Source organism: Entelurus aequoreus, linkage group LG03, assembly GCF_033978785.1.
Source record: "Entelurus aequoreus isolate RoL-2023_Sb linkage group LG03, RoL_Eaeq_v1.1, whole genome shotgun sequence".
Taxonomy (NCBI): Eukaryota; Metazoa; Chordata; class Actinopteri; order Syngnathiformes; family Syngnathidae; genus Entelurus; species Entelurus aequoreus.
The window spans coordinates 45671875-45688648 of NC_084733.1; the positions used below are offsets into that span (position 1 = coordinate 45671875).

At 38.1% G+C, this 16774-nt stretch overlaps 3 protein-coding genes across 4 annotated transcripts; 1 reads left to right on the forward strand and 2 right to left on the reverse strand.

Moving 5' to 3' along the window:
• Positions 1-624: 624 nt before the first annotated feature.
• LOC133646498 (protein archease) lies at positions 625-4577 on the reverse strand. Of its 2 annotated transcripts, none has more exons than XM_062041924.1 (7): positions 4026-4577; positions 3557-3581; positions 2175-2296; positions 2013-2095; positions 1284-1336; positions 1132-1168; positions 625-1048 (listed from the first exon to the last, which is right to left on the reverse strand). In XM_062041924.1, exons 1-7 carry the CDS (start codon positions 4105-4107, stop codon positions 962-964), a joined length of 489 nt encoding a protein of 162 aa, XP_061897908.1. In that variant the 5' UTR covers positions 4108-4577; the 3' UTR covers positions 625-961. The 2 variants fall into 2 exon arrangements, with proteins under 2 accessions (XP_061897908.1, XP_061897909.1); XM_062041925.1 differs by having other exon boundaries at positions 3508-3581; positions 4026-4569.
• Positions 4182-14303, forward strand: LOC133646497 (histone-binding protein RBBP4). The gene is made up of 11 exons (XM_062041923.1): positions 4182-4389; positions 4904-5051; positions 5135-5280; positions 9954-10127; positions 10210-10325; positions 10441-10601; positions 12365-12491; positions 12570-12647; positions 12841-12975; positions 13071-13181; positions 13759-14303. Exons 1-11 carry the CDS (start codon positions 4371-4373, stop codon positions 13819-13821), a joined length of 1278 nt encoding a protein of 425 aa, XP_061897907.1. The 5' UTR covers positions 4182-4370; the 3' UTR covers positions 13822-14303.
• A 113-nt stretch (positions 14304-14416) lies between these two features.
• LOC133645916 (syncoilin-like) lies at positions 14417-16370 on the reverse strand. Its single transcript, XM_062040845.1, has 4 exons — positions 15921-16370; positions 15122-15532; positions 14675-14799; positions 14417-14489 (listed from the first exon to the last, which is right to left on the reverse strand). Exons 1-4 carry the CDS (start codon positions 16368-16370, stop codon positions 14417-14419), a joined length of 1059 nt encoding a protein of 352 aa, XP_061896829.1.
• Positions 16371-16774: the final 404 nt, after the last annotated feature.

The window sequence follows — 16774 nt, forward strand, 5'->3', positions numbered from 1 at the left end:
TTGTTTGGTCTAGCTGGCCAGGGACATTTTTTCCGGTTTATTTTGGGTAAGAACTCTAATTATGTCGGCATAGCTTGGCTCCAAGTTCCAAATTAACACCGTGACCAAGTCACGCCGACCATACTCTTCTCGGCTTCCGTCTGCTCGGTTTCACCCTTCCTTCGTGCCTGCTTCTATAAGCAGCAATTCATCCTCCGTATAGTCAGCTTCAGATAGATAAGGTTGTGAATCCTCATTTGTCAAAAAATAGCCATCTTTCTCTTCTATTACCATGATTAGAATAAATACATTTGTAGCCAGAAGTCAGAAGTGTGCTGCTATGGAAACAGAAATAAGTGCGCTAAGGAAAGAAGTTCCGGCAATGATTAAAATGACAAAAATACGGTAAATATTGTACATATTATACATATTGTTATGAACGTGTCTGTTACTACATTATATATAGACTTGCAGTGTGTACAGTATATAAAATGTTAATGGAGGGTTTTGAAAGTTTTTTAGAGGGCTTTGAAGGCTTCAACAGTGACTCCCATTAGCCGCATTTTTCTCATCTTTAGAAACCTAAAAAAAGAAAAGAAACGTGTGTTCTTGTCACTCATTATGATTGTGAAAATTCCAAACGTGTGCAGTTCCCTTTTAATAGCAATATCCATCCATCCATTTTCTACCGCTTATTCCCTTGGGGGTCGCGGGGGGCGCTGGAGCCTATCTCAGCTACAATCGGGCGGAAGGCGGGGTACACCCTGGACAAGTCGTTTCAAAAAAATCAGATCATGATTTAGTTATTATTGTCTTTTGTTGAAGCACTCATGATAAATAATGAATCTGCTACAGAATTTAGAAGCAAACAATAAGTTACAATTCAGATCTGTCATTTCTTACGTAAAAATAATGCCACTTAATATGGCTAAAAAGTATTGCAGTCCCAACGAACCAACACGTGATGAACATTTTTCAGGCATCAGATATCAACAATTGCAAATATCTCAGCTTTTTCCTTGTCGTGGATTTGCATTGCAGAGTATGTAATGGCTTTCACTTCTGTACCCTAGAATGACAAACACAGTCATACTGTATGCTACCTTTCATTTTGTAATTTTCCTTTTACCAACTGTCAAGCAGGATTCTTACCTGTGGATGCTTTGCCAAAGAGAATTCTTCACCCCACCTTCAACACAAACACACACACCAGAAAAAAGTACAAGATGAGGAAGATAGGATTTAAGAGAATGCATTTTTTTTACTTATAGGTCTTATTTTAGTGAGGGGCTCAAAATACTTACCCGATGGAACGAATCTTAAAGTGCATTCTGTCTATGTGCAAAACTTTAACTTCCTGTTAGAAGAAAACAATAAATCATGCACTGCAGTATTTAACGACAAATACAACAATGTAATGTATGTGTCTTCACATTATGACACTAACTCAAAAATACCTGGCTAACAGATTATGTGCTTTAAAAGTCTGTGGCCTCTCCATTATGCAGTTAGAAGAAAGTGATTACTAAGTTTGAAGCCTGGTTGAGGGAGCAAGTGGGAATTCTACACATTGAAAAACTGAGATATATCTGTTAAGTTACAGAAATGTTGTGGTGTGTGGAGACCTATCTTGGAATACCCTAAACTGTAGTCAACCCCCCTAAGAAGTATTTGTCTTGGCATAATTGATGTAATTGATGAAAGTGGACATTCAACTGATATGTTAAGGCTCTTTGTGTGTATTTTGTTTTTACATGTTATAATCTGTGTAAAAACCTTCTTTATTCATTATTTTTATTTTCATATTTTATTTATTTATTCATACATTTTAATATTATATGTGTATATGTTTATCTGTTGTTTAAATTATTAAGAAAACTGACAATAAAACTACTTTGAAAAAAAAAAAGAAGAAGAAAGTGATTACCAATTTATCTCTACTACAACTTGTGGATAAGAAGACAGCCATGATTTTTGTATCTATAAATTCACACTATGGCGCGCGCCCTTTTAAGCAATGTCTGACTACTCACCCTAGGAATAAAGAATATTTCTGCACTAAACTTGTATAGCCAGTCATCAAGGAAATGGAAAAGCAGAGATTCCATGTCATCACCTAAATACAGCAGGATGATGGTATTAATATTTGTACAGGATCAATCATTTTAATTAGAAAACTGTATTTGCGTGGTTACCTTCTGACTCCACTTTAACAGTATCAATCGGTTCAACTGTTTCCGTGTCTGTCATGTAGCCAAACATTCCCATGGCACATTGCTCAAAGGCTTCCTCCAAAGATCCTCCCCAGGAGTGGATTCTTAAAAGGTGGATCACATTTTAACATAAATGGAACTGCACTTTTTTGGAATTTTGCCTATCATTCACAGTCCCTATGTGAGACAAGAACACATGTTTTTTCTTTTTTTTTGCATTCTATTTTGTAATATACAAGGTGGCTAACAAAGAAGCTAATGGGAGTAATCTACTACGCCCATAAACCCCTGTTAGAACACATCCAAAAACAGCCAACAATACTCCACTTACATCTCAAAACCTGACCTGAATATTAACTAAGTATGAGTGCTATTGTTATTATAGGCGCTAAGGCCAAGGAACTAACGGCGCCGTGATCACAGAGAGGAAATTTGCTTATGCAGCTATTGACATACCAAGCCGGTGAGCAGCTACATCGCCTCGGAGTTGGTCAAAGTTAATTCAGGATTATAAATCATGCGTCTCACTTCTACAGTAGAAGGTTCTGGCCATAAGCCGAGAAGATGGTCAACTTTGACATTCAACTTAGACCCGGAGATGGCGAGAAAGACTTAAGATGCTCGTTTGCGCCTCTTCTTTTTTTTTTCACCTGTTTGAAGATTATTATTAATTCTTTATCCAAACAGGAAGTTAGGAACATCCCATCAGTCAGCATTCTCACAGACAGTAGACATTGTACAGTAAGTGATTGTTTTATGTACATAGTTTGTATTTCTTGTTCAGCATGGTGCTGCTTGCTGGATCTGTTTACCACTCAACTTTTAAAACTTGTTGCACATCCATTTTCTACCGCTTGTCCCTCTCGGGGTCCTCCGTATAATCAGGCTGATAAAAATAAGGTTTTGGCTCATAATTTGTCCCAAAGTAGTAATTGTTTTCTTTCATGAAGTCTGCCACAAGTATTAGAAGTAGTAGTTGTTGAAAGAAATAGCGAATTTTGTAATGCGTCTGTGTGTCTAAAATGACCAAAATACATATGTATTACATGTTATTATGAATTTTCCTGTTACTACATTACACATATACTTACAGTGTGTATATAAAACTTTGGACATTTTTAGATGTTTTTAGAGAATAGACCGAATCTCATTACCTCCATCATTAGCCTACTTTTGCTCATGTTTCTTTACAGTTTTAGAATGCATAAAAAAAGAAAAACACATGTGTTCTTGTCTCACATAAAAATTGTGAATGATAGGCAAAATTCCCAAAAATTGAGTTCCCCTTTTACAAATACATGACTGAGTTTGTCACCAAAATTAGTCAGATCTGCTGGTAATTTAGCCATCCATGAAACACTCACTGTACATCTGCTGTATGATCCAAGTCTGTAATAAACAAACACATGGTGATAAGATTTGAAGTTTATTTTAGTTACTGAAAACTGGAAATCTGTTCCGGTAATTAAGTTTCTAAATGCAACATGAAATAAGTATTCTCAGTCTTGTGGTCCTGATCCAAGAAAGGGCAAAATAACTAATGACTCTAATTCAATTACTTTGCATTTATTTCCCCAGAGCCTTCGTGTGTCTCAAACTCACTTGCAGTATTCCCATTGTTTGTAAATAATACATAAATGCTATACCTGTAAAAAATAATAGAGACAACACAGCAAATAGGCAGACATTTGTAAAAATAATGATATGATATCGACACAACACTGTACTAATACCACCCTGGTGTCGCTACTATCGATGTGTGTATCTAGCCTCTAGCAATACTTAAAATGAGAACAATTTAAGCTAGCTCTTAAACTATCACATGTCACTTACATTCGTATTTCTTGTCAATTGGCGGGTATTTTGATTTGGTTTTTTCCTGGGCCTCCGTCAGGTCTAGCTTGCGGTCGTCCATTTCGGCCACAAATCGTTCAGCGTTCAAAGAGTTTGCCGGAAAAGAACTTCAGGCACGTCGTGTAGAACAGGCTCTCTCGGTTTGACTACGGTCGGTAGGCGGCACACTCAAGTTGTGTCGCACTTCCGGTTCAGTTTACTCTTCAGCAATTGGCTGATAGTCTTCTACGGAGTTGGCGCCATTGCAAGCGCTCGTGCAGCCTTCAAAGCGCTCTCCCATAAAATACGCATTTTTGTATAAGTATTAGCGGTTAAACAAGAAACATGATGGCGGACAAAGAAGGTAAGGCAGATGGCGCTCCTAATTCATATGACGAAACCGTGTTTGTCAGAGCCCAAAATATGGAAACTGTGAGACTAGTTGGACCGGTGTTGGCGCGTTTGCCCGCATCTCAGCTCATTGTTACAAACTAGCGAGCTAGCTGTTAGCTACTGTAGCGTTAGCTGCCACGAGAGTGCTAAATAAGCCGGTTTGAATTTACTAATGAGAGGAAACATTTTATTCCACCTCTAGTCGTGGCTTGCACTAACAGTCTAGTTGCGGGTTGAGTCGCACTTTTGCATTTAGTCAACTTACTGTAGCAGCATTTATTATGTTAGCTTAATAGACCTTACTGCGAGCAAGTAAGGTGCTGTCTCGCTTCTGTACCACCAAAATGTAAATTAACTGCACTATGTCCATCTTCCTTATGTTGTTGTGTTAATTATGTGATGCATCGAGATGATAAAAAAAACTGCCTAGTCAAACTTTGCTTCATTCAATTATGCTGTCTCAATCAGTTTTGCTCTACCCACAGCTGCGTTTGATGATGCTGTGGAGGAGAGGGTAATCAATGAGGAGTACAAGATCTGGAAAAAGAACACCCCTTTTCTCTATGACCTGGTCATGACTCACGCCCTTGAGTGGCCCAGTCTCACTGCCCAGTGGCTGCCAGATGTCTCCAGGTAGGTGGGAGATTCACCTGCAATAAAACATAGCAAGAAAAGGATGTTTGACCTACTTACGTTTTGTTGGTCCCTTTTTACAGACCTGAAGGAAAAGACTACAGTGTGCACAGGCTGGTTCTCGGGACACACACTTCAGATGAGCAGAATCACCTTGTGATTGCTAGCGTTCAACTACCAAATGATGATGCTCAGTTTGATGCCTCACATTATGACAGTGAAAAAGGCGGTAAGAAGGCATTATGTAGGCTTTAGGAATAGTATAAAATTAAATGCAGTCCGGTGCTTAAGTCTGTAAATGATTTTATTTCTTTTTTGTGGGGCTGATAATCAACACACCAATATAAATATGTTTTGGGAGAATATAGTTTGGGATCTCACCATTGTTGCTTCTTTTTATTTGACACAGTGCTAGTATGCCTAATCAATAATCAATAAACTCAACAAAGAAAAGTAAGGCATATGATTTCCACGTTAACGTAACTGCCAACTGGATCATAGAATTGACCAATAACGCGATGTCCTAAAAAGTCTTAAATACAACAATTTGAACTTAAGGCCTTGAAATGTCTCCAATTTTCTTAAAATCTTATTAAGGTCTATAATAAAAGAAACTAATAACGTTACTTTTATTAAAAACTTGCATAAACTTCAGTCTTGCTTTTAATATTTGAGGACGCTATGATGTAACTACAAAACCAAATTTAAAGTAGGCTACCTGTGCTTCCTGTTCAGAATTTATTGAGCACCATAAGCTAGTGTGCTGTGCCTGCGCAGCGGTGTGTTATGGCATAGCATAGCAGCGGAGAAAACTTAACGAAAGCCCACTGCTAAGCCAAATTACTTGCATATTATGGGTATATGCAAGTTCAATGTTTTGTGACTCCAAAATGATCAATTTAAAAGGGAACTGCACTTTTTGGAATTTTGCCAACATTTCTAACATGCAAAAATCGGCTCGTTCTAAGTAGCTAGCAATGCAGTTAATGGGAACAATCAATTCTACCACTAAATCACTTTAAAAATGCATTCAATACTTAATTTATGTTCCGTAACCCGTATAATAACCAAACTGTAGCAACATTATTGGAAGAGTGAACACTGAGGAACTCTCTTTCTAGCGTTGTAACACATCGGCGTGCTTCTGTATTAGCCGTAGAAGCTATCTACCGCAAGAGATAAGCCTGCTTCCACATCAGCATGAAAAGCGTTTAAGTTTGTAGTGCACAACACTGCGATACGACACCAATTTGTACTGACTAAAAAACATGAACAGTCATATTTTAATATCTGTACAGTATTATCCCACATTTCATGTTTTGTTTGTACAGACCTACCAGACAGCGTATGTACTGTAGTTGTAATAACATGCATGACGTGCTGCGTGTATCATAATCAATATAGAGTGTGACTCACTCGATAGACGTTTTTTCCAGTTAATTATGGGTAAGCACACCATTTATGTCTAAATAGTTTGGCTTCAAGTTCCACATTTGCAGCTTTGAGTCCGTTTCACCTCTATCTGCTTCTGTCTGTTCCAACGTTTCACCCTCTTCTTTGTGCCCGCTTCTATAAGCAGCAGTTAACTCTTTGTTCTTTCAGCTTCAAAAATATAAGGTTGTGAATTCTCATTTGTCTAAAAAATAGTCGTCTTTGTTGTTTGTTACCAAGTCTGCAATGATTAGAAAACACAAGCGTTTTGTATCCAGATGTAGGAACACACACTGCTATGGAAACAGAAATCAATGCACAAAAGAAGTCACTCCCGGAAATTAAATGATCAAAATACAGAGTGCAGCTGGGATAGGCTGCAGCGACCCCAAGAGGGACAAGCGGTAGAAAATGGATGGATGGATGGTAAATATTGAACATATTACATATCGTTATGAACGTGTTTGTTACTATATATAAACTTGCAAAACGTAGATGTTGTTTTTTTTAAGTTGTCTTGGAGGGCTTTGAAGGCTACAACCGTGACTCCCATTAGCCGCATTTTACAAGCATTTTTTATCATCTTTAAAATCCTAATAAAAAAAAAAACAGACATATGTGTTATTGTCTCTCATAGTGATTGTGAACTATAGGCAAAATTCCAAACAATGTGCAGTTCCCTTTTAATGCATGGTTGAAGTCGGTGGATGGAAACGTGTGTAGTGTTTTCACAGATGTCACAATTTGGGTTAGGTGCCAATTGCCTAAGGAGATCAATATGAGAGGCTTACTAGTGAAATCATACTTTTACCGGTACATAAAGTAAGCACATGTTGTAATAGTGCACTCAAAGAAGTAAAACTATATAAAAAAAAATACTTTTATATTATTTCTGTTATTTATCCGAATAAGCTTGTCATACCTAATCAAGTTTATACGGCAACTGACATTAAAAGCTATAAAGGCTGTCGATTTAGTGTTTACTTTTTTTTCCATCGCTCTGTCTGCACTGTTTTTCACAATTTTGTGCAGATACATTAGTAGTAGTGTAGATGTTTTTATGTTTTCTCAACCACTAAAACACTTTAAAAGTTAACCATTTAGCTTTAGTAGAGATAACTGTCCTTTTTCACAGACAATATAGTTTTGTACTTTCCTCTACTATTATGTGACAACACTTGATATAAAGCACACTGCACCCTTTGCAAGACAACAGTTCTATGGCAAATCTGAAAAAGCTCAGTTACTTTACAACAGAGAGGCTTCTGGTATATTTAGTTAATTTAACCTTCTTTTTTTTTCCAATGTGAAAGAACAGTGAATTAATTCATATACTTCAAATTCATTCTGGCTCTCTGATTTTCCTTAATGTGTTTGTCTGTATTGATGTGAAATGGTCTTAACTTGTATTCATTATGGTCTCAAAAAAGTATGTCTTAAACTTAGTTTGTTGAAACCTGCAGAAACCCTGGAAGAAATAGAATCCCCTGTTAAATGCAGAATATCATGGAAATTGACATGAATGTGATGAAATGCTGTCATTGTAAGGAGAAGGAACATTTGTTTGGAAAAATGTGTCAAGTACCGCTCATTAATCCCCAAAACACTGAACCGCCCCTTCCAAAACTAAAAAACGTAGAGACAGCTAACTGAAACACAGACTAGACTACAAAGCTAAAGCTATCAAGAACAATCCATACACCCACAACACATCTCATCTGCTGGTGGTGTTGTGAACGACATCATAGATGTAAGATCTATGTTCAAACTGAGCAGCATTTTCAACTTCAAAGGCTCTACCCTTTTTTTTTGACAGCCCAGGATTTCTCCTAGATTTCCAAGATACTGGTGGCGGTGGGGGCATCGTTAGGGATGTGATCAACATGACGTCATCGCATAAATGTATACATTTTAAACTAATCAGTATTAACATATGTTTTATATCGTTTTGCCATATATTCAATTGTTGCTGCTTATTGTACAATGTACTTTGTTGAGAATGTTTCAAGTGTCTAGAGCAGTAGAAAATGGATTAGAAAGGACAGATTTTAAAAAAACGATATAAGAAAATAAATAAATAAATAGAAATTTAAACCTGGGGCTTCCCAAGGGCCGGATTTTGGACACTGGCGGGCCGTAAGCGGCCCGCGGGCCGTAGTTTGGGGACCCCTGGTCTAGAGACTGTTAATGAATTAAGAATGACTAGCAACAAATCCAGCATCTCGCTGCTGTTCCAGTCGACTTTCGCTCTTTAAAAGCCGCCACTGTCCTCTTAATTTTTGCACATATTGTAGATCGCTGTCCGCGGATATATCTGGGATATATTAAACTTACGTCCACATCGCAGACATGCTGACTCGCTCCAGACAATCGCGTGTGTTTTGTTTACATCCGGTTTTGGCAACGCTGTTCCGGTGGTCAGTCTTTTTCCGGTGGCTGAGTTTTCGGTGCATCACTAGTCAATAGTGCACACATAATAAGCTATATACAGCCATTCATACTGTAATAATCTGCTGGTGATAATGTTTTATGTTTGTGTGGTTTTGATTTGATCAAACACACTGTTCGTGCCTAAAAGGGGATTGACGGAGAATGAAGAAGTGTTGTTATGTGTCTGGGGAAGCATGGAGACGAAAGTGTTTGCACAGGAGGTAAAACCTGTTGCAATTTGTTATACGATTGGAAATAAAAATTAAAAATAGTGTCGGACTTTGACTTCTTCTGGAAGCTACAATACATTACATTACTTTAATTTATTTTCATGTTAAAAAAACTTTTTATTTTCAATGTGTGGCGGCAATGAATGTATGTATAATATTCAATTATATTAAGGGGAAACCCTGTAGCCTCGAGTCTTCTCCAAACTTGTCGTTCTCAGAACAGCACCAAGCCCCCCCCCCCCCACTCACACAATAGCAGCCCTGTGCACAACATCCTGTCTGACTGTGCTGATCAAATTTTAAGTTTCAAAAAAGTACCTTACACAAGCATAGTGTACTTACAGCACTTATTGATACATTAACACAATTAAGCTTTGACTTAAAATACTGGTCAAATTGTCTAAAGATGTATTGCACCAAACCTTTTATTAAATTGTAATTATGACACAAAAGCACACACTCTGTGGTGGTAAAATAAGAGTAAAAGGTAAAAACATGGAATTAGAAAAAATGTAAACGGAAAAAACTAAATTAATTTTTTCCTCTTGCTTTTATTATTCAAATGTATTATTTTTCTTACTTATTCATTCATTACTGATTTATATCTAGTTCTTCTAAATTATATTTAAAATGAGTGAATAATCGTGTTATTACTCGTGATTTCAATATCAATCAAAATAATTGTGATTATTTTCCATAATTGTTCAGTCCTATTATTTAGTGCTTTACTGTGCTGATCATTAAAGATCATAAAAAATGCATCATGGCCATTATGACTTTTAAATTGTAGATGTGTTCTTTGGCGTTTCAGAGTTTGGTGGGTTTGGTTCTGTAAGTGGCAAGATAGAAATTGAGATCAAGATCAATCATGAAGGAGAAGTGAACAGAGCCCGCTACATGCCCCAGAACCCTTGCATCATCGCCACCAAGACCCCCACCAGCGATGTGCTGGTCTTTGATTACACAAAGCACCCCTCCAAGCCAGGTGACAGCCAGGCCACACTTCTTAATTTTGGATTAACAGGTGTGGCTTTTTTGTTTTTAAAACATTCATGTTGTCATACTAGACCCCTCTGGAGAGTGCACCCCAGACCTCCGCTTGAGAGGTCACCAGAAAGAGGGTTACGGCCTCTCCTGGAATCCGAACCTAAGTGGCTGCCTCCTCAGTGCTTCTGATGACCATGTGAGTAAGCACTTTGTGGCTACCTTTTACCGTGAAAAGTTCAACTGTCATACTTTTAAAATGTGTTTTTGCCAAGTTTGTTAGTTTCTTAACTTCATCTGCTTTATATTGACAGACTATCTGTTTGTGGGATATCAGCACAGTGCCTAAGGAGGGAAAGATTGTGGATGCCAAAACCATCTTCACAGGCCATACTGCTGTTGTGGAGGATGTCTCCTGGCATCTGCTCCACGAGTCGCTCTTTGGCTCTGTGGCTGATGACCAGAAACTGATGATGTAAGTAGGGCTGGGCGATATGAACCTAAGCTGATATCCCGATATACATGTATTTTGGCTGGATATCGATTTACTACATATATATCGTAATATAAAGGTTAGACTAAGTCAAACCCAAATATGTGTGTCCATCCATCTATTTTCTTGGAGTTGCGGGGGGGCTAGAGCCTATCCTAGCTGCACTCAGGCAGAAGGCAAAGGTACACCCTGGGCAAGTTGCCACCTTTTCACAGGGCCAACACAAATAGACGACATTGAATTGAATTGAAGTATTTACATTCGCACACTAGGGCCAATTTAGTGTTGCCAGTCAGCCTATTCCCAGGTGCATGTCTTTGGAGGTGGGAGGAAACCGGAGTACCAGAAGGTTGTTTTATTGAAACAGATACTAGTAATTTTCTGGAAATTTTTAAGTGTAATGCATGAATAGTTGTACATAAAAATATTAAAAAGCCTTAAAAAAATAAAAGAATAGTAAAGTATAATCTACATGCACACGTTCCAAGTAGAACTATCTAATCTAACATAGATTACTATAGTCAAATTTAGACGTATGGCATGTTTAGTTCAAGAGTTATCCTTGAAAAATGTTTTTATTGCTTTATTCACATTTTATCGGGATTCTAAACGCAATTCTGTCATTGTGAGGAAAAACTTAACTTCCCTTTTAGCTCTGCTCAAATCCTCAGCTAATAAAAGCACAAAAGGCCAAAATATAGAATAAAAACCCTGGGTTAAGATCACATTTAAAAAATCAGCAGCAACTTGAAAATAATTAAACAATAGTGTTGTTTTTTTTTATTCAATATTTCAAGAAGACCGTTATTCCCATAAAACTTTAAGCCAGTAACTCCCAAGCTTGCCAACTGCAGGATGCTGTATGGCAAGTGACAATATTGCCACTGCAGCTAACACCTTTTCAGATTGTGTGCGTGCGTGCGTGCGTCCCCAAATGCAGCCATAGAGTCAAAGTTTGGACACTACTGGTTTAGGATAAACACACTTACTGTAATTGAACATAAACATAATGCTTAAATATTGTAATTATATTTATTACTACAAACCACTGTTTTTAAGTGCAAATAATTGTGCGGGAACATCCGCTGTCTGTCAACTTTTACTTTCAGAGAAGAGAGGACATTTTTTTCTATCAGTTTTGAAAATGCTGTTTCTTAAAAGTTAACTTACATTTTAACTTTTAATAATGTAAATACCTCCCAAATGGACACTCGAGATGAACGTGGAGTGCATCATTACCTCCGCCACAGAGGTTATGTTTTTGCCAGGGTTTGTTTGTCTGTTTGTTAGCAACATAACCTAAAAAGTTATGAACGGATTTTAAGGGGAAAAAACAATTCTTCTGTCTATTAAGAAATGGGACACACTCCACTTCCTGCTTTCATTTTCGCTCCATGCCCCCAGAGTGCGGCTCCATGCTGCACAGAGGATTATGGGAGATGGCGTTTATTTTCAGACCCGCCAAAGTAAAAGAGCCAGAAAAAACGACACCCAAGTTTTTATTTGATACTGTCACGCGTCAGTGGCGTCATTGAGAAGCTTTTGAACCTTTACACCGCTGTATTTACAAAACTGTTACATCCCAATGGATGTAACAGTATGTCTCTATTACATACCTTTTTCAAAAATATACCGATATAATTTGTAATACCGGGGTACCGCCCAACCTTAGATGTAAGCCAAGTTTAACTTAAGATAAACGTTTTGTTAGTTTTAAAACTAATTCACTTTTTTATTTTTTAAAGATGGGACACACGGTCCAACAACACCTCTAAGCCCAGCCATGCAGTGGATGCTCACACTGCTGAGGTCAACTGCTTGTCTTTCAACCCTTACAGTGAGTTCATCCTGGCAACAGGCTCAGCAGACAAGGTGAGTCTGCCCTCTCTATACTAGTCACTGTTGACATAATTCTTTCAGTGGTACTTCATTATTCCAATGTGTTTTTAGACTGTGGCTCTTTGGGACTTGAGGAATCTAAAACTGAAGCTGCACTCCTTTGAGTCTCACAAAGATGAGATATTCCAGGTAGAACTAACTTGATCAATAAATTGAATCCTCGTTTATAAAATTGTTTAACAATAAATCATACTGAATAACTTTTTTACTTAACGACAGAAGAAGTAAGTTGGTAAACTAGTCAACTGTCAAGCTTAATTGATGATTATTCCCTTGTAGAGATAGTGTAGTAGAGATGTGACATCCCACCTTTGCAAAATAGGTGCAGTGGTCTCCTCATAACGAAACCATCCTGGCCTCCAGTGGCACAGACAGAAGGCTCAATGTGTGGGACTTGAGTAAGATTGGAGAGGAGCAGTCTCCTGAGGATGCAGAAGATGGCCCACCTGAGCTTCTGGTGAGTTTTTACAAATAGCTTCCTGACAGATATTTTTAAATATAAAAAGTAGCGTGACTGTTATGTTTCTAACACATGTGTTCTTTATTCTTAAGTTCATCCATGGTGGACACACGGCAAAGATATCAGACTTTTCTTGGAACCCCAATGAACCATGGGTCATCTGTTCTGTGTCAGAGGACAACATAATGCAAGTCTGGCAAATGGTAATATTTCAGGGTATCTATGGGATCTTAAAAAGTCTTTAATCTAATAATTTGAATTTAAGGCCTTAAAATGTCTAAAATTCTCCTAAAATCTCATAAAGGGTCTTAAATACGATTTTGAAAGTTCTTAGAAATTTGTAAGTAAAAGTTCAACGACTTGTGTCTCCTGAACGATCCATTTAATGCACGGTTGAACCCGGTGGATGGAAACATATGAAGTGTTAAGTACCCATATGTGCAGCCATCGAGGAGGGGAGCGTTTTTAAACATGGTGGTGAAAGTGAATGGAATGATAATGTAAAAGTAAAGAATCCAGGATAAGTCTGTGTCAAAAGATGCTGAAACGCCACAAACACTTGCACAACTTTACAAAGATAAACGTAACTGATTTTACTTTGTCTTCATATTTTTGTCCATATGGATGTGAAATGGTCTTAAATTATTTTCAAGATGGTCTTAAAAAAGTCTTAAGTCTTAAATTTTACATGTTGAAACCTGCAGAGACCCAGTATTTTTGAGTTAACACAATATTTGTTCTAATTAGAAATAATAATAGAACATGTTCTCTTCTCTACAGGCAGAAAACATTTACAACGATGAGGACCCAGAAGGAGCAGCAGATTCTGAGGTCCAAGCATGAATCCATTCAGCACATTTTTGATCTGCTTGTTGAAATAATCTGTTTCCAATGTGGTGTGCAGACTCATGTATTTTTTAATATTCATTTTGGATACCAGTGTTTCTGGATATAATGCTCTTGTGACATATTTAAATCTGTCTGAACTGGTCTGAATTTTAGGTCTGTATTTGTCATAATCCCAGTTATTCAACCTGATGAAACCATCAAGGAATTGTCCATTATTCCAGTGTTTTTTGATGGTTTGATTATTCAAATCTTTCTTGAAATTTAGTTGTGCTCAAGACATTTCTACTGAGATCCATTTTTATAAACAATGTACATATGTAGGTTTTCACTTTATTTGTGCAAAAAAAGTAGTAAGAATTTCCAGCTTCTGTGTTGTCTCGTCTCCATTTGTTCCCCTCTGCGTTTCTTCTATTTGTGCTGCATCAGTCCTCTTGTGTACTTAAGTATATTCATAATAAATATTTGCAGTAAATTGGTGAGCTTTGTTTTATAATTTAGTTTTGGTAGCAGGAACAGGTATTTTGCAATTCAGTAGTTAATGTTTCATGTTGGATTGCCACAAAATGATGTGCAAAACTGGGTCTGGAGATCAAGTGGTTTGACTACAAGTAGAATCCTGGGCATGTTCCTTTGCAGGAGCTTCACTTGGTTCATCACGGACTCTGGACAAGGAAGAATACTTTAGTATTACCGTTGCTGCTGTTGTGTCAAAAATATTTTATTAGCTTGTTTTTCCTCAATGTAATGTTGTAATGTAACTACGGTACTCTTACAATACTCTGTTAATGTATTTGTTCAACAGCATTACTTTTAATGAGTTTGAAATGTAAAGCTTGTTAAAACCCACCTGAGTTGTGATAGTTCTTTTAAGATATCATTTGTGAGAGTCTGCAAATCACTTGAATGTCTTTTTTTAATCTCAAACTCCAGGACCAATTTCCTCAAAGTCTCCTTTAACTCCTCCTCGACCTCCTGAGTGGAGAAGCATTCTTGGTATCAATTGTCCGAAATATCTGCTTGCCAGCGCCTTGAGGAGCTGTAACTTTTGTCAGAGCATTCAATTGATTGCAACTGGAATGTTCAGTTTATTTTAGAGGATGCTTTGCCCCTCATCCGAGCAGGCTTAATTAGTTCATGCTCATAGATTGGTCAGTTCTGGTCTAGATACTGGTGTCAAAAGTCTTAACTATTTATACTCTTAACTGGAAAAACCAACAGTCTGGTTGCAATCGATTGAATGCTTTGATAATACAATGACCTGGATAAATGAGAACATCCCTAAAGGCTATTGTACCTTGTGTTGTGTGGTCAACTCCTCCCTCTCTTGCTCCATCAGGTTAATTCTTTGTTCCATTGAAGATCTCTTCTCCTCCAATCTTTGTACCTCTTCTTTAAGGGTCCCCAGTTGAGTTCTTAAGCCCACTGCCTGTCCCTTACTCATTCTTAAGGCCTTCTCTCCAAACTGCCTCCTCTTCAGCAGTGCTATAAGTCGAGGCTCGTACCAGCCCTCCAGCTCCTTCATGCTGACGCTGAGCCGTCGCTGCAGGCGTACAGAAGCTTGGCGGCACTGGCTGACATCGCTCATGGCTCTCGATCTGTAGGGCTTTTTGGCCTGATCCCTCAAAGTGGTGAGCTGGTTCTGGTGGGCCTCCTGGAGCTGAGACAACTCTTCCTTCAAGCTTTGGACATGAGCGTTGAGCTCCTCCTGTGGGAAATGTGGTAAAGTGTACTCACTGTAAAATGTATATTTAGCAGTGTATTCTCTGGGTATTAATTCCATCACAACAGGGCTGTTCAGTTTGCCTTAGAAGACTTGTCTGGTTAGGCTTCATTAGTTCATACTCTTAGATTGGTCAGATCTAGTCAAGCCTGCTCAAATGAGAGACAAAACATCCAAGGAAATCTGAACAGTCTAGTTGCGATCGATTGAATGCCCTGAGAATGTAATGACTTGGGTGAATGAGAACATCCATAGACATTTAGCAGTGTAGTTAACATGAAAAGCTTCTAAAATATACTTTTGAAGAACAGTGTACGGCACACCACTGCAAAAGGAAATGAACACATAGGCCACAGAGACCCTGGTTTACTACCTTAGTAAGTGCTGACTGAGCCACCTGGTACTCTTGTTGAGCCAGTGTTACATGGCTGCCAATGCAGTCTCTGGTAGTGACAAATAGTTTCCTTTTTACCTGCTGCACTTCTTCCAACACAAACATGTAGTCCATCTCAGCCAGTGTGACCAGCCTGCGCTTATCTACCAGCGCTCCTCTCAGGTGCTCCACAACACTCATCATGGGTTCTTGCAGAAACAGGAGCTCTTTTATCAACTCATCCCTCCGCATTTCCAAATGAGACACCTGCTTGATCCATTGCTCAAAAATCTGTCCTAGGTTTTCCATGTCTGACCAGTCCATCTTTGGAATGTTGTCCAAGTTGGTATCACAACTTTGTCTATTATCCTCAAAAATGGTGTGCTCCGTGTGTGACTCCTTAGTTGGTGCCATGTCTTTCCCATCGTCAATTGATGTGTGTTTTTCCATGACAACTGCAAGACGAGCCAGAGAAGAAAGTCATTAATCAGATGATGATCAAATAATCACACTAGTAAAAGATTAGATTAACAAGTTAAAGCTCATGTACTCATGATGGTGATTGTTGTAAATCACACTTTAAGTACAAAACATTTAACATTAATTATTTCTACTTACTTGATTTGTAAAAAAAGAAATGGTTGGTCCAGGTCTTTCGCAGCTTTAGAACTCTCCCTGCCTGTTTATGACTCCAGCAAAACAGAGGGCCACTTTGCGTTTATTAATAACAACTGGAGTCAGAGTGGTAATACTATCCTTGGCTTAGGCAGAAGTCGGTCTGAACCCCACGGAGGATCAAATTAAGGTGTTAGTGCCTAGTGCAGAGTGGCCTACATGCTCCAAATGACCCCATA